This window comes from Dreissena polymorpha, chromosome 2 (assembly GCF_020536995.1).
Source record: "Dreissena polymorpha isolate Duluth1 chromosome 2, UMN_Dpol_1.0, whole genome shotgun sequence".
Taxonomy (NCBI): Eukaryota; Metazoa; Mollusca; class Bivalvia; order Myida; family Dreissenidae; genus Dreissena; species Dreissena polymorpha.
The window spans coordinates 137,340,418-137,359,405 of NC_068356.1; the positions used below are offsets into that span (position 1 = coordinate 137,340,418).

Sequence of the window (18,988 nt, forward strand, 5' to 3'; positions counted from 1 at the left end):
TGTCCCACAATGATGGATGATGTGGTGCTGCTGTAGTAGACTGACCATGGCCTACTCACTCCATCCTCCTGTGTAGCCAGTGTAGTCAGCTTACTCTGCCCCTCCCAGCCCACCTGTAGTACAGTGCTGTAAAAGCCATCCACAGACCAGCACCTGGCCTGCAGGGGTCACATGTAGACCAGTTGGGACACCTAGTGCTGGGTCTGTGTATGTAGCCAGGAGTGTGCCATCCCTGGCCAGGGTGAGAAGCTTGTTATTCAAGTAGCAGGTGATGTACAGCCTGTCTCCTGTGGGACTCACAGCACACTTGAATACTGCAAAACAGAGTAACATCAAGATATTGAATTACTGTAAATGTTAAATAATCTTATTAAACATACTGCAGTGATATTGTATTACGCATATGTTGCTATAAAGAGGCCTTTACACATCTAAAATATATGCAACCATTTCAATGATTCAATAGTTAAGCGTGACAATAAACTTCAGTAGCAGAGCTATTGTGTTAACGTTTGACATGTTGAAATGCGACTAGTGAGTAAGATATGAATTAGAGCAAAATTACACAGATGGAAAGAATTACACATACTGAAACAATTGCACAGTTCTATCAACAGGTAAACATATTGTACATGTACAATCATTTTACAACCACAAAATTAAGACAGGGTCAGAAAGTGTCTCTCTCCCAGGAACACAGTTTCTATTTATAGACATGCCATGTAGTGACAGTCAAAATACTTCATTACTCATGTTTATAAATCAATATTTCTGAATCTTGTTTTGGCTACTGTCGCATTCAATGGGCACATATGAATTATAGAACAAATAGTTTATAAAACATCAGTGGGTTTTCTGCTATTACATCTGAATTTTATTTTATTATCATCTCACAAAGTATATAACTATAATTTATATGATTTTTTTTTTCAAAATAACAAGATAAAGGCCTAATGGGTCAATATTTGTTGATTAAAAAAATAAATACCAATTCGGTTAATTTAGTGGATAAAAATTCCCAAATTCGTCATTGTATGGATTTAAAATAACACAATTTGACTAGACTCCTTTTCCCACAATGGCAAAAAAAATCCCTGTACATAATAGGAATGTTATCAGGATGAATTCACCATGATTCTTACCTGTCCAATCAGCTGATCTATCTTGGTAGAGTCTGCAGATCAGTTTGCCATTCAGTGAGTATTTGTACAGTTCTTGACCAGAGGTGACAAAAAGGTCTCCATAGTGATGGGCAATACCTGTACATTCATGTTGTAACTGAAACTTCCTGCCAGGAACAAGCTTTCCCTGGTTGACAGTGATAAACTGGACCTCATGTTTGTTGAAAGTATCCACAGCCGCTGCAACCTCACTGGGTGTGATCAAACAAATGTCAACTGGCCTAGCATTAACATCCCAGTGACTCACCACCTGGTACTGCTGGTTCAGCAGCTTGAACCTCTCATTCTCCCAGTCTGCGATCAGCACCTGCCCATCAGTCAGAACACATATGCCTGTGATCCAACATTCATCTGAATCAATTGGTATTCTCACATTGTACTCAGACTTCCCCTGGACATTAAACGCCTTGCCTGACTTTCCCAGCAGAGTCAGTGCCTGCTGTATTATATGCTTACATTTTATGCTGGCTATAAGGCAGAGCTCCTTATGATCTCCAATTTTCTGAACAATTTCATGGAATTGTGACAAGTCATTGTGAAGACTGGTGCATTTATGCATAGAACTTGTAACTGACCCTTTAATGCTTATAACTTCATCTCTCATCTCGTTAAGTTCCTTCGCAGTAATATTATCAAATTCATTCACGATAGAGAGAACACTCCTACACATCTCTTCTTTTAAATATTGCTCATTTCCGCCTGATGTACCCACAGAATTATTATCACATTCATCTATATAAGTATTTAAATTGCCACACATTTGCTCTATCATAACTTCGCTATGTTCATTGTATGTTCTCTGCAATGACTGAATGCTGGCCTCCTGACTGATCTGCAGGGTTTTAATTTCCCCCAGGACAGTTTCCAGCTCCACTGACAGCCCCTCTAGGCCTGAGGGCTGCGTGTTGGTCAGCTCCGAAATCTGGGTCACTTTACTGCACTGGCTGAAATAAACAATTAATACATGTACATACCAAGGAATAGTCAGTGATATTATGAAATGCTTCAAACAAGTATAAAGTGTCAAATAAAAACATACATGGACAATAAATTAACGCTTCTTGGGCTTAATATGGGGTATATAGATTTGCACTTTTCCATCCATCTGCGTGACTTTTCTGTTGTATATAACTCCACATGTATTCCTGCAACTTAACAAGTACAGTAACCAGGCATGTGAGCTAATGCGCACTTCTATATGTTGTTTCTGTTGTTTTCATCATAATTGTAGTAATGTCTTATATTTATACAAAAATGACATTTTAACATATGTGCAGTGTAAAATAAACAGTATTGCTTGCTACAAGAGGACTATCACTTTACATAAATATTTATCATTGTGTAATTTTACCCACATGCATAGTTTGATATGTCTTTTTCAACATACCCAGAGTTATGGCCCTGTTTAGCAAAGAAATCACATTTAAAATTGTGTTGTGAGTAACTCAAAGAGTACAGCTGATAGAGGGATGAACTATTCTTAAAGTATAGCCCACCATGTGAAATTATGCACCTTGATATTTTTTTAAAGTTTTTTTTTACATAAGAAGAGTTATGTGACAATCCCTTTAACCAAACAATAATATTTTTTCAATTGTGAGAAGCGTTACTCAAATAGAGGGATACTTCTACAGTAACATAATCGTCAGGTTAACGTGTGCAACTCCATATGTTTGTTCATAATTTAAAGACATTTGTGCAGTTGTGGGACAAATTGGATTGTAGAGGTATCCATGTACTAAGAATACATTTCTAGTAGTTTATATTGTTTTCAGTTTTAGTATCATTGTACACCTTGACCACACTATCCATAATAACACATGCAAGAAAAGATCATTAATGCTCTTCCATCCCACAAAAAAACTAGCATGACGTATATTTAATGTCTATTCCCAAACTCAGTATGTACAGTCTAGCCTGTGATGAGCGACATATGACATGCAACCTGGTCTACTATCTCCCAATATTTGTTGCTATTTAACCTCTTGTGATTATTTTGCTTTTGTTGTTGTCATGTGATCTATTTGTGGAAAAGTAAAGACGCCATTGTTAAATGTTTGAATGGTCTAGTTAGCGTGTGCAACTCCATGTGTTTGTTCAAAATGTTCCTAATTATTCTTGAGTTATCATCAGGAAACCATTTTACTGTTTCAAGTCACTGTGACCTTGACCTTTGACCTAGTTACCTGAAAATCAATAGGGGTGATCTGCCAGTGATGATCAATGTACTTATGAAGTTTCATGATCCTAGGCGTAAGCATTCTTGAGTTATCATCCGAATACCATTTTTCTAAGTTGAGTCACCGTGACATATTAATTGTCAGGTAAACTTGTGCAACTCCATATGTTTCTTCATAATTTTTTGACATTAATGCAGTTGTCTTAAATGGGTTAAAATTCAATGATTAAATGAATTTAATAATGGCAGTACTGTAATATAACTTTTATCATAATTGAAAATCTGCTTATAATATTATTATGGGTATAACAGGAACTAAAACTGACTACTAAATCTTTATAATTTCATGTTATAATCTTCTGTGACCTTTGACCTATTGACCTTAAAACGGATTGACCTCTTAATTTTTCTCAATGTAAACATAAAACATGTTGCCTGGCTGTAGGTCAAAGCATTCCTTAGATATATTGTAGAACACAATTGGTCTACGGACCAACGGACTAAAGAACAGATGCAAAGCAAAATGACCCTGCTTCTTACAAAAGGGTCCTCTATTTCTAAATATAGTCCGAGTATTATCATTCTAGCCTGTGATAAGCGTCTTATCAAATGCAACCCAGCGATTTTTCTTCTTCTTTATAAAGTACCTATAAAAGGTAAACTTTCCCAATTGAAGAAAAACTACGAAATTCCAAATTGCTGTCTGAAAATTTCCAAAAAGAAAGGCAAATTCATTCTTTTTTTTTCAAGAAGTGCATTTTCTGCAAGTTAACAAACAAGTACAAGAGGGCCATGATGGCCCTGTATTGCTCTACTGCTGAAAAAGGCTGAAAATATTCTTGGCGTGTGCAAATACTTAAATATAGGCCCTATTTAAGCAAATGTACACTTTTGTGACCCCCTGGGCTAGGTCAAATTTAACCCCAGGGGCATAATTTGAGCAAACTTTGTAGAGGACAACTGTATCTCACTACATACGAAATGTGGTAGCCCTAGATCCTAGAGTTAAGGACAAGAATATTTTGAAAGTTTTCACAAAATAAGCAAGATATAAGCGTACACTACGCGCCCCGCGATTTTTGCCTAAATCACCGACCACCGCTTTAGGGCCGACATGGCAAATCGCAGTGACGCCGCAAATTGCGGTGAATCCACTCTGTGGTTGATTCAAGGTGATTTCACGGCGACCATCTGGCGATAAAGATCAGCTGTAGAATCATTGCGAAAACACCGCAAATCGCCTTGATTCGCGGTGACAACTAGATTTAAATTTCAACTTATTAACTAATGTCATCACTATTGACGATCACATTAGATCGCGAAAATGTATTCCAATATGAAAGTAAACACCGTATTTGCTGAATGTCAAATCCTGATTTACAAACAATATCTTTATTTGTTGAAATAACAATTGTACAGTACGGCTCACGCAAAACTAACAAAGTTCGCGGCTACAGATTCTTTTGTTCTCGAAGTTTCTCCGCAGCCACAACGAGTATTCACTTCGAAAGAAACAGGTACAGATAATAACCTGATATTTTTACTTCTACGCGATTGTTTTAACATTTCGTCAGCTTCTCTGCATACTTCATACAATTACCATCGGATGTCATCTGTCAATGATTGTGTAGGTCAGTAACCATACCGAGGAAATTTTTATAGTTTAAAATCGGAAACAAGACTTGCTTTAAACGTCGAAATAAACGATATCTATTTGCTTGAGAATTGCTCAAATACACAGACGACACATATATATAAATAATGTTGACCATTTGAATAAAATCATTTAAAGAAACATTACTAATCGTTTGTCTTTACAATTTCTTGAGCAATGTTGAACAGCCTATACTTTTGAAAATGGAAGCTGTGATCATTCGGAATTATCGTTATTTTAAATGTTTCAAACATAGTTTGTTACACTTTAAATTAGGCGGTGAATTGTTTGATTTGGTGGCATTCTGTTACATTTCGGACCCCATGCAATTTTTCAGATCATAATCTCTTTGCTTTATTACTCGAACTTGTTAGTTTCTGACCACGTGTGCTACTAAATGTAACCATAGGACTGTGTATTATGGTCCATGCAAGTTGCTTGGACCCGTGTTGAATGATCCTTAAATGTTAGATAAGCATGTGCACTGTTGATTAAGTTGGCAGGGCTCAACATTAATGGTTGTCCTATTGCCCCTGGCAAGTAAAAGTTGGGTCCGGGCAAGTTATTTTATAATCTAGTTGTCCGCCTGGGCAAGTGCAAAAAAGAACAAAGAGCATTTAATTTAGACTTTAATTACACTTTAATTGCTCTAATCATTTTGTTAAATGTTCAAAAATAAAAAAGGTTTTGTGGTGTATCATTTTGATCTTTATTAAAAAATATGAGGTTTAAAGTTAATGTGATATTTCCTGTTTGGGCAAGTGGCTTTATGTTCAGGGCAAGTAGATTTTTTAAGTTCTTGCCCAGCAGGGCAAGTTGGTTTTTAGGTTAATGTTGAGCCCTGGTTGGTTTGTACAAAAGTTCTACTGAAAACCGCCGACTGCATCTTTGTTTTATTATCCAATCAAGCCCCAAACATCCAATATCCGGTGTATTACCAGAAACAAACTTAAGATAAGCATGCGTTGTCTGTCAAAACAATGATTGTATAGCTGTTACCCATATATGCTCTCAGAGAAAGACTTTTCTTTTTTAAAATTTAAATTGCTTAAAACATTTAAAATAACGATATTTATTTTCATTAGAATTGCTAATATATATATATATATATATAAAAGTTTGACAAATTCAATAAACAGATATTGGTTTATTTTCACAAAATAAACTCACTTTCTTGATTCCCAGAAAATGATGTGTACATGTTGCATTTAATCTTAATATAAATTAAGTTGTTTATTGGTCGTTGAAGAAGATCATGAACTGAACATGACACTTAAGTGTGTAGTCAGTATACAATACAATAATTGTTTCAATAATGAAGGAACTGAAACAGCGCAATGGTTACAATACAGCGTGTATGACATTCTTTAGGACTCTTATCATCAATATTAACCAGAATTCGCTTTTAAAATGGAAATAGGGCATATGCGGGATTATCGAGCAATGGATAAAGACGGAAGAAGTTGCATGAATGTGATTGAGACAGTTGAAACGTATGTATCGGGGAATCGAGAGACTCGGAGAAAATACGACGATTACATTACAATCAGTTATGAGTTCTCCATGGCTTCAAACTGTTAATTGCATAACCAATAACGCAATTATCACTCCTCCAGTTGCGGCATCATACAGCTAGGTATGAACACTGTTTTGTTTTATACGCAGCATTTAAAAAGTAAAAAATAACCTGTCGGGGACATGGGCGTGAGATACATGTTGAAATTTTTAAAAGGCTACTCTCTTATATCTGCCAACAATGCTAATAATCCCATATTGCTATAATCTTTGTGAAGATTAGACATGTACATGTAACGTAGGAAAATCGTTCTTCACTGCGTTGACCGCGAACGGGGTGAATCGCGGTGAATCACCGCGGAGATATTTATGCATACACGGTGATCATGCTCGACCTAGCGTGATGAAACGCGCGAGATCGCGATAATTTTTAACCCAAAATAAATAATGACCACCGAGTGTTGGTGATTTAGGCAAAAATCGCGGGACGCGTAGTGTAATATGTTTGTAAAAGCATTCAAACATAATACACAATAACACTTGTCATCAGCAAAATTTCAATCGCAACTTATATACCAATTATGGCCATACAACTTTTACAGTTAGCACTTTGAAGGCTTTTTTCACCTGACCCGAAAAAATATTATCCTTAAACAATTGACATGTGTTGAAAACCATTTAGCATATCCCTTTATGCTATGTACTTTGTGAAACAATTGTTTTAATGTATGAAACCAATTTGTGTATAGTACTACTATTAGTATTATCTGTCTACTCCAAATTAACATTGACCAACTCTAAAAAAAAACTATTTTGGTCATAAATAATATTTATTTCATACAATATTTGTCTGTAGAAGTGTAGTGTTGAGCACCCCCTTACAGTTTACAGTTTTTAAATTATACTATGTTAATATGACAGAAGTGGTTTCATTTTTTTTAGATGCTTGATCTACATTACAGCCAACGCGGAACAAACATAATACGCGGCTACATGTACGCCACGGCCCAAAATTTAGTTTGCGGCGGGCGTGTCGAGTGTTCACAGGCGTATTGCTGAGGCACTTGGCATCGATCTGCGCAATGACGCAGTCTGTTTTAACCTTGCCTACTTTCACGGAGTAAATCCGCCGCATACATACGCGGCAGATTGAGAGAAAAGATATACACCTACATGTACATTTGTGTAGCTTAGAAACCTAGATTTATGCTACTTTCATATTAATTATTTTCACGTTTTAATAAGCAATATGGCACTAAGTGCGCTTTAACAAATTATTGTTGAATAAATTACGCACAATGTTAATGTTTCGTTTGATTCTGAAATGAGCTTTCTTAAATTTGTAATCCGCAACACACTTCCGAATTTTAATGCTAATGCTACATTAACAAATTCTAGCGTCAAATAAACAGTGCGTCATCTGGGGTCATCTGCGAGTCATGATCAATCTACCCATGAAGTTCATGCATTCTTGAGTTATCATCCGGAAACCATTTTACTATTTCGGGTCACCGTGACCTTGACCTTTGACCTAGTGACCTCAAAATCAATAGGGGTCATCTGCAAGTCATGATCAATCTACCCATGAAGTTTCATGATCCTAGGCGTATGCGTTCTTGAGTTATCATCCGGAAACCAATTTACTATTTCGGGTCACCGTGACCTTGACCTTTGACCTAGTGAACTTAAAATCAATAGGGGTCATCTGCGAGTCATGATCAATCTACCTATGAAGTTTCATGATCCTAGGCGTATGCGTTCTTGAGTTATCATCCGGAAACCACCTGGTGGACGGACGGACCGACCGACATGAGCAAAGCAATATACCCCCTCTTCTTCGAAGGGGGGCATAATTATTAATAACTTAAGAAATATAAATGTGTGAGATACCTGTGAATTGTTCCAACACATGCAGAGCAGCACAGCTGACCGTGGTCATGGCAAAACTGTGTCAGTGATTCATCCGCATGCACCTCACACTTCCTGAGAAAATCTTCCACCGCCTTAGAAACTGGCCATTTCTTAATATCCTCCCTTCCACATGTCATATGTTTTGTAAACAACTGACTATGCAGGATAACACATTTTTTACAATAAAACCTTAAACATTGTTCACAATAAATGTCTGCAGATTCCGTAAGATTCTGCTCTAAACAACATGTGCAAGAAAAGTCTTCAACCATACGCAAACATTTTGGAACCGAAGACAATGAACCTGTTGCCATTTTGTTACTGTTTATAATGCTGAAACCTATTTGTTCATATCGTTCAAGTATATTTCTTGTGAAATATGAAAACAATAAAGCTAGTTCCAAAAGTTTATCAACCTTAGAAGTTAAAATTAACACTGAAACACGGATAAATTCAAACACAAGATGTACAATAAAACTTTAGAACCAAAGGCCAACGTTTCACAACATTAGACAATGAACCTGTCGCCAATTTTGATACTCTAGTGTATGAAGTTTTACATGTTAAAGTACATGTAGTAAAAGTATAATTCTGTTAAAATAGTCTACATGTATAATACTGTAACCTGGATGGCTACGGCTGTGTTGTATCCCAATAAACAAGACATCATAAATAAGATAGTTCACAGTTCACTTCATTTAATAATGTAGGAATGCTTTTCAGTCCATAATGAAATAAAATGTACATACAGACGAGAATTCAAATAGCAGCTAATCCTTCAGTACAAATCAGGATCTGAAATATATAAAACAATAAAATACTAAACAATAAAACAACAGTTCTGTTCAAGTGGCCTTAACATTTGTTTATATGACTCAACCACGCATATAAGATTTAGGTACAACAATGACAACAATACATGTGTAAGAATTATTACACAAAACGCAGCATCAAAAAATCTTAAAAACAAGGGCTGTTTGTAAAACATGCATTTCCCCCTATACGGGCTGTCAGTTGTAGTGGCAGCCATAGTGTGAATACGTTCTTTGGCACTGTCACCTTGACCTTTGACCTGAAAATCAATAGGGGTCCAGTGATTCATTTTGCCGTGCGTCCCGCGTCCCAGACGCACGTTTTTTCCTGGGGACGCATACTTTTCAAACATGTGCGTCTTCGGGACGCATTGTTAAAAAACTCCGATTTTCAACATCGTCAAAGTTTTACAAACCGATTTCGATTCGTGGAGATAACCGAAACACATGTCAACACCGTCTTGACTTATAGAACGGAAGTCATATCACTACATTCGGAATGTAAAACGCGTATTTCGATTGGTCGAAATATATAAATTATCCAATCAGTTACGGCGTTTTATTAATAGTTCGTTGGACGGTTACTTGACTGTCCCGGATGGTAAACATTTAACAAAGAAAATGCCACCCAAAAAAGTTCTCAAAATCGATCCGCAACAATGTAAATTAACATCTTTCTTAAAAAACACCAGTTCCGCGGCCGAAGAACTCCAAAATGACACATCCAGCGTAGACATCAATGATAATATTGTTTCTAAAGAAAAATCGGAAAAGAAAAAAGATCGCAAATTTCAGTCGATGTGGCTCGGGCTATAGACCAATTCATTGTTATTGTTTTGATTCCGAATTTTCGCGCATGCGCGATGCGCTGGTAGGCAAAAGCACTGGGTACAGTTACGATAAACACAATGTCATATAGATAACGGCACGTGTTTAGTCAATATATCGAAAACATTAACAACAACATCATAACACCTAAATACTATTCAATATATTGCATTTTTAATGTCAATATTGTTTAATTAATACATGTATTCTTATCTATAAAAAAATATATACTCGTTAGTCATTAGCATCAAGGTAAAGGTGGTCTGAAGACTAAACACCGACAATTTCACAAAACAAAGCTATGCATTAGCCGTTGTATTTCTTGCAGAAGGACAAAAATTACAAAAAATAATAAAGCATCCCATTATATAATTATAATTATCAATTGTATGAGTATGAAAGTGTGGTAAAAAAAATGAGTGAAAGAAAAGGGGTGCATTAAAATCTGACATACCGGTACAACAAAGCCCTATTAAAAGCGAAGTGCATGACAGTATTTAAATGTTATGATCATTTTCTTTTAAATTGGATGATTTGTTATTAAGGTGAATAACACTATAGATGAATCGTAATATACAACTGAAAAACACAACTTCACATGATGCAAATTAACCTGTGAATTCATGTATATTGAAATTCCTTTACACGTGTATATGAGTGACAAATATCTTACATTTTATAATATATATCTACATTGTTTTTTATTTTTCGTAAATATTATTTACCCCGGTAGTCATACGTAATTTCTTGTTTTCATGATGTCGTTTGTGCATGGCCGTAACATTCAATCTTCAAACGGAATGACGTAGTTTTCATTAACCGGTACCGCTAAATACGTTTAATGATTATATGTACATTTACCATTTATTAAATACGTTTTGTTATAAATTACCAGCAAACAGGCTAGTATCTTCAAAGCGTACATTTTCTGTTAATATATACTGGACAAATTATTATTATTTTTTTTTTACGATATGTAGCATATCTAATTGAACAGTTGAACTTTGGCGGTATATTACTCAACCCCAAATAACTGCTCAATACTACTAGAAAGAGAAGACATGGTGGTACCATCAATTGTGTTTAATGACCAGACTTTCATATACCACCTGTGGTCAGGGACCTATTGTTTGTATAGGTCCCTGCTGTAGTTTATGACACTTTGCTGTTAGTTAAGTAGGGACAATATCTGATTAAAACGAGATAATCGGCTTGTGCCGAACAAAGGGGGCAATTAAACACCGGAATACAAAGGCTAACACGATTTTAAGATTGATGCAAACAATCAAATCAAACCAATTAAATTAAATTAATGTGTCAAAGTGTTAGTTTTCCTAGACAGACAGACAATACTTTTTTTAGTAATTTCCTTTTTACTCCCATCGTCAACATAATATGTTTTGTATATAACAATAAAAATACATATATGTTGCTTTAAGGTAGGTGAAACTATTCCACAAAGTATATTTACATTTTTTTTTAGGGTAGTAGTACCCATTGAGCATAAAAAGCGCACAACGAATATACAATATATGTAATTTATTTTGTAAAGTCGCGATTAATTCCTTTTGTTAAATTATATTATTAAAAGGACACAAGAAAATCTATTTATGGTGTTGTTTTTTTCCCGTTTGCCTGTTTGCATTTAAAAATAAAATATTTTGCCAATAATACTACCGAGTTTATAATGTGTGCATTGATGTAATCAGCTATGGTCAGATTACAGAATGATATAATTGTAAAATTTAGTTCAATGTTTTGGAAGACTTTTTTTAGTTGACTTGCACAATGTACCTCGTCAACATCACAGTCATGTGGTTGATATTGATACGCGCCAGAAAACATATTTCAACAAACACGAGTATGAATAAATCAAATGTATATTGGGGTACATAAGATGAACAATGGGTAAATTACGTTATACGATTTAACAAATTTGATCTGATACTCAAAGATTCCTTAACACATAAACAAAGTGTTATTAGTTCAGACCCTGTTCTTTAGTTGCAGCAATTGTACATACTTAAGAACAGATGGATTATGGATTATCATAGTGGTAGGTTAATATATGCTGTGTGCATGGAATCGATCTATTTATTGTTTGTTTTTATTCTTATTTGTTTGAGTACAGCACAACAACTTTTGGGATGTTTAAATCTAAAATCTAAAAATGATCGTATACATATCAAAATATATTAAATAATGTATTTAATATAGATGTAGAGTGTGACAATAAATATCGTGCTCGATATCTCCCCTTTGATCGTGTCTTTCTTTTGCCTACCAGAGTAGCACGGATAAAGACACGCAGGTGCGCGTGACGTCACGCGTGAATTGGTCTATACTCTTGGCTTCGCTATGTTCCCAGTGAGAATAACGCCGATGATTACATGTTTTGTTCTGTGTGTACGGACTACAACAAGGTTAATGGTATGTCGAAATTAGCCAAATGTCAAAACTTTCAGCACTCCACTCTTTCAAGGCATGTCAGTTTGTCAGAACATAAGATGTGCATTGAAGCCCCATTACATAGAGAAAACATGGCTCAGTGTCAGCTTAAAAATGAATCAAGGGAAGATAAAGCCATGAAGGTGTTGCTTAAATGCATCCACTGGATCTCGTCAGAGAATTTACCATTATCAAAATTCAAGTCTCTGATAAATCTGCTGCATGACCTTGAGGTTCCTGATGTCTTTGCTGCATTTTATGAAATTCGGCTTTAATGCATACTTTTTATTGTCTATTTTGTGTAATTGTAACATATTTGATCAATATATTACAAATAAACACATGTAAAAAATCGTATATACCCGCTTAAAGTATATGATTTGTAACGAATTTACAAAGACACAATCTGGGACCCATTGTTTTCAGATTGGACCCATTGTTTCAAAACATGCGAGTCCCAGGGACTCATTGATGTAGATTTCAAAATGAATCACTGGGGGTCATTCCATACTACAGCCTTATCTCTAGGCAGCCCCTATCAGTAGTAGCCTTATCTACCCCTAGCTAATCAGGACCCTCATCAGCTCTGAATGCCTGACAGATTATCTGATTATTGTTACTTTAAGTGGTGTGAAATGGTATTGACCTTATCACGATGACGTCACAAAAGGGGCAGTCCCTTAGCGACGGTGAAAACAATGCCCTAGATACGGTCGATTTACTACGCTGATTGAGCACCTCTGCTGATATTTCGTCAATTGCATTCCTATTGGGAAGTCGATAGGTAATTAAATGTCCTGTAATTGGTGTTTAAAATGCCTTTTGACTATTATGAAGGGTTAGATTGCACTTCGAAAGCCCGATATGATCAGAAAATAAAACTAATTGGACTTAATGAATGTCCGTACAAATTGCAAGCTGGATGTTGGAAAAATGACGGGACCAAGTGGCCGATGATCGAGTACGACGACATTCATGATTAACTTTCTCACTGAGACACCGGGTAAATTCGTTTATTCTGTAATAATGGGAGTATCCTTGTAGATGTTGATGTAATGAGTATTGTCGTTCTATTCAGGGTTCATTCATCTTCGAACATTAAAATTATATTTCTACTATGTCAATTTATCATGCTAATGTGAAGCTGTAAAATACGTAGGGACATCTGGTACATGACTTACTGAAAGCCTTAGTTGTGTTCATTGTAATGAGTATGAGTGACAAATATTAAAATTAACACACATATATCTGTATAAATAATTGTTTTTCAAACATTATTTACCCCCGTTGCTGTCAAACGTAATTTCTTTTTTATGATGTCGATCGTTTATTGTCGTAACATTAAATCTTAATACGGAATGACGTCTTTTTAATTAACTGATACACGCTATAAACGTTACTTGTTTTTTTACGTAAATTTTATAATTATTAAATACTTTAATAAATTAATCGGGCTAGTATCTTTACGGTGTAAATTTCTGATAATCTAAATTGGACATGACTTTTTATTTGACCATATGTCACATATCTAATTTAAGCAACTGTTAAGTACATCGGCGTTAATTATTCATCCAAATGACTGCTTAATACTACCAGAAAGAGGAGACATGGTGGCATCTATCGTGTTAAATGACACTGTCTGGACCACCCAGTGTGGTTTATGACACCTTTTTGTCAGTTAAATTTGGACAATATTTGATCAAAACGAGATAATCGAATTATGCAAAACAAAGGGGCAATTAAACACCAGAATACAAAAGCTTACACGATTTTAAGACTGAAGCAAACAATCAAATGAAAAATATTGCATTTAATTTAATTGAATGTTTATTTAAGGTGTCAACGTGTTTTATAAAGCAACTGTATATTCAATTATTTCGGCATCAAAAATTTGGCTTAAATGACTGCTCAGTATGACAAGAGATGACATAGAGTTATCATAAAGTGTGTTTAATGACCACATGTGGTTTATGCAGAGCCCCAAGTATAGGTCCTCAGCTGGCTTTATGACACCGTGTTTTTTTTGTCTGGACAGTATCCGATCATAACGAGATAATCGGTTTGTGATGAAGAAAGGGGCATTCAAATACCTAACATGCGGAAACAAAAAGTGTCGAAATTGGTGTGAATTCAATAAAAACAATAACATTTATCATGAGAATTTATTTAAAACGTAACAAGGTAATAAGGTAACAAATATAGAGGTTCAAATCAGCTACTATAGTATATGTTGCATATATTTAAAATTTATTGGTTGTTTGTTTTCATCCTTATTTGTGTTCGTTCATTAAATTAAATTTATTATGAAAGAATTTCTATTTCTGGGTATTTTTATTCTAAAAAATGGTCGCGAAGATGTGCCTTAACTTAAGAAAATTGCGAGCAGTGTTAAATATTTCAATGCAAATAAAATGGCGACAGCGCTTTTGTTTTCACCGTCGTCAAGGGGCATGTAACTCTAACAGACGCAAGTGCCCGGATGTTGCGATAAGGTCAATATAGTGTTTTTAAAAATTGTTACTTTGTTGACGGTTTATGTGACAGATGTTTTATTCGAAATCTTGCATAACTTATCAAATAAAAAAACATTGAATTATATCCAAATAATTTATCCAATACCATTATTATCTATGTATACACTTTTTACAAATAGAAACTGTTATAATGAATAACAAGGGACAAAATTGTCACAAAACCAGGTTTTCATTGTGAAAAAAAAATCTGATAAAGGGAGAAAACTCAAACTGAACTTTTGAAATGACCAAAAAAAATTAACCCCCTTTGTAAGTTTTTTTTTTTTTTAAATCTATTTTTAGTCATGGCGACCTTGACATTGGAGATATTGACGTGATTCTTTCGTGGGACACACCGTCCCATGATGGTGAACAAATGTGCCAAATGATTTTAAAATCTCACAATGAATGACATAGTTATGGCCAGGACAAGCTCATTTATGGCCATTTTTGACCTTTGAACTCAAAGTGTGACCTTGACCTTGGAGATATCGACGTAATTATTTCGCGCGACACACCGTCCAATGATGGTGAACAAATGTGCCAAATGATTTTAAAATCTGACGATGAACGACATAGTTATGGCTCGGACAAGCTCATTTATGGCCATTTTTGACCTTTGAACTCAAAGTGTGACCTTGACCTTGGAGATATCGACGTAATCATTTCGCGCGACACACCGTCCAATGATGGTGAACAAATGTGCCAAATGATTTTAAAATCTGACAATGAACGACATAGTTATGGCCCGGACAAGCTTATTCCGCCAGCCCGCCAGCCAGCCAGCCCGCCAGCCAGCCAGCCCGCCCGCCCGCATTCGCCAATCTAATAACCAGTTTTTTCCTTCGGAAAACCTGGTTAAAAACAATCTTTCTTTAAAATTATTATAAAATAAAACAAAATTAATAATTAAATGACATATAAACAATAATAAGATATCTCTAATAATAAAAACAAACATCAATAAGCACAGTCATGTTTCAATTGCAAGTAATTTTATGGAAAAAAAAAATGAGAACACCTTAATATGCTTATATTAAAACTTATTAAAATGTAGAATAAAATAAAATACAAAAATAGAATACAAATAACTATAAAAAAAACAACATGAGTTACCATGACTTAATTTATTTATTTTTATCTTTTTTTTCACAGGGTTTTGACCAGAAATGATAAAACAAAATCATTTTCCAAATTAAGAAAGTATTTGTTACAAGAATTTTCTTAGGTTGAAAAACTTACTGCAAATAAATAGCTGTATGTAACAGAAGTATTTTTAAGTCATTAGGCATTCAGAGCTACATCTAAGTTGTCGTATATTTACGACGCTAGGAATTCACACTGTAGATTATTGGACGCATATATACGACGCTAGGAACTCCACTGTAGATTATTTGGACGCATATATACGACACTAGGGCTGAATGGGTTACCGTATACGTGCGCTTATAAGACGCATTTTTAAGACTTAAATTCATAAGTTACAATTGGGGTCGCGTCTTATAAGCGAGATAATGGTGAAAATAAACAAAAAATTTCAAAATATCGAGTTTACTGGTCTTATGCTAGCCAAGTTGGACACTTGTCAGTTGTTTTGAATCATCGAGGCAGCCATTTGCATTTTCTCTAAAGTCTGTATTGGCCCGTACCGTGTATCGGAACGCTATGTTCAGTTACCGATTTATTTGTAATAAAATGTTTTGTTACTGATTTTGTTGTCTACTATTTTTAATTTGAATTGTGTTATTTTTGGGGCGTAATACGTTTGAAACTGTCAATTGTTTAATAAACACGCTGCCGATTACAAATGCTATTTGACAAGTTTGTATCACCTGATCGTCTTTGTTCAACGTCGTTAATTTTCAATTAAGACATAATTGGAAATTAGGGTATCCTCTGAAATAAGTTACCAGTTTGCAAATGTCAATTGTTAAATAAACACGTGTATTCAGACGATCCACTAATGCTGATGACACATTATTTATTAGGGGCCAACAAGGACGGGAGCAAAGAGCGACCGCATGCAAATATCCCCATATGGCTTTCTTCTTGACACGTGATTTCGATCTGCGCTTCGGAGTCTATCACTATCACGTGATTGGCTAATTTTATGAAAGTAGGCGTTACCTATTGTTAATAGACAATGGGCGTAAAATTTGCATAATCTAGGTAAAAAAACTAAACGCTTTCAAAATATCTGCCTTTTAGATTTCAATACCTGTTAAACAATACAATTAAGATGACTGACACGATCAATTTTGCTTGTGCATTGATATTACGAACGTAATATGTTTGCAATTGTTTGCAATTGTTAGGGCAAATGATTAATACGCAATTGTATGAAATTTTGTCAATTTGATAATTATTTTTATTGCATGAATAATATTTGAAAATAAATTAAAACCCACGAATACATCATAACATAAACAAATATTATTTACTTTGTTGTTTGATTGTTTTATTTTTCAGACTTGCGTGAATTACTAATTGTATGCAGCGCGAGTTTGAAAAATTCTCAATGTTTTACTAATTGATGATTTTCTTTAACATTCTGCCATTTTTCAGCCATTTTCCGGCCGATGAATACGGCAAAATTTGACCGCGTCTTACACGCGGGTCAGTCTCAAATCCACCCATTATAAAGTCCGAAGTCGGGGTGCGTCTTATAAGCGAGGGCGTCTTATAAGCGCACGTATACGGTAAGAGTCATGATCAATGTATCTATGAAGTTTCATGACCCTAGGCAGTGTTTTTTTTTATGAAATATTCGGCTTTATTCGGCCCCATTCCCCCATCTCTAGAGTATATATTTTTCCCCCAAATATTGGAAAAATTCCCCTCTCGGAAGTGTTATTCAATTTTAATCACTACCTCATTTAAATACGTCTTTCGTTACGAATTTTATTTATTTACTATAATTTTCCTGAACTGCCACATCCGCGTGTTTACTTTCTTTTAGCCTTTACTCCTTTACCGCAAACAGTATGTAGTTAACTATCACGACTTTCGCTTTACGACATCTACCGCAAACTGTTCTTATTCCACCATGTCGCACAACAGCAAACGCTATCAGAACAAGGGCTGTTTGTAAAACATGCATGCCCACTATATGGGCTCTCCGTTGTAGTGACAGCCATTGTGTGAATATGTTTTTTGTCACTGTGACCTTGACCTTTGACTTAGTGACCTGAAAATCTATAGGGGTCATCTGTAAGTCATGATCAATCTACCTATCAAGTTTCTCATGATCCTAGGCCCAAGCGTTCTTGAGTTATCATCCGGAAACCTCCTGGTGGACGGACCGACCGACAGACCGACCGACATGTGCAAAGCAATATACCCCCTCTTCTTCGAAGGGGGGCATAAAAATATATCATTCAACACATTGATACAATGTCTACAATTCTTACCAATTTATGGAATCGAGTCCCTGTCTCTTTCACTTCAGTCCCTCCTCTTTTAACCTGCCGGTGCTGTAAATTCGAGCATGCAAACAGATATTATGGTGTTTCAACTGAGTGTATAAGTTGCTTTCTAAACGTGAATTTATTAATTTGCTGCCATTCGCGAAATCACGTGATTTGAACATTAAAAATTTTCAAACCATAGGCGCTGGATGTCAATGACAATGTTTGTTTTTTTTTAATTTATTTATTGTTTAGCTACCCGTTGTTTAATATAATGCCAGTGTTTTTTTATGGCAATTTCGGCCCCATTCCCCTAAAAAAAAAGTATATATTTTCCCCCTATTTTGTAGAAAAAATCTCCTCCAGAAGTTTTAAAAAAAACAAAAAAAAAATAATTTTTTTTCAGAAAGAACTGTCTTATGATACATATATCTCATATTTTTTTTCATAAACAACTTACAAAGTATATAAATATAATATTATAATGATTTTGAATTATCATAAAGAGTTAAATTAGCTTTTCCCAAATCAGTGGTCACT

General features: G+C 35.1%; 1 protein-coding gene across 1 annotated transcript; it reads right to left on the reverse strand.

Moving 5' to 3' along the window:
• Positions 1-90: 90 nt before the first annotated feature.
• LOC127870110 (uncharacterized) lies at positions 91-18,513 on the reverse strand. The gene is made up of 5 exons (XM_052412768.1): positions 18,452-18,513; positions 9,190-9,235; positions 8,420-8,678; positions 1,143-2,125; positions 91-314 (listed from the first exon to the last, which is right to left on the reverse strand). The coding sequence occupies exons 3-5, from the start codon at positions 8,575-8,577 to the stop codon at positions 91-93; spliced, it is 1,365 nt and encodes a 454-aa protein (XP_052268728.1). The 5' UTR covers positions 8,578-8,678; positions 9,190-9,235; positions 18,452-18,513.
• Between the last annotated feature and the right edge of the window lie 475 nt (positions 18,514-18,988).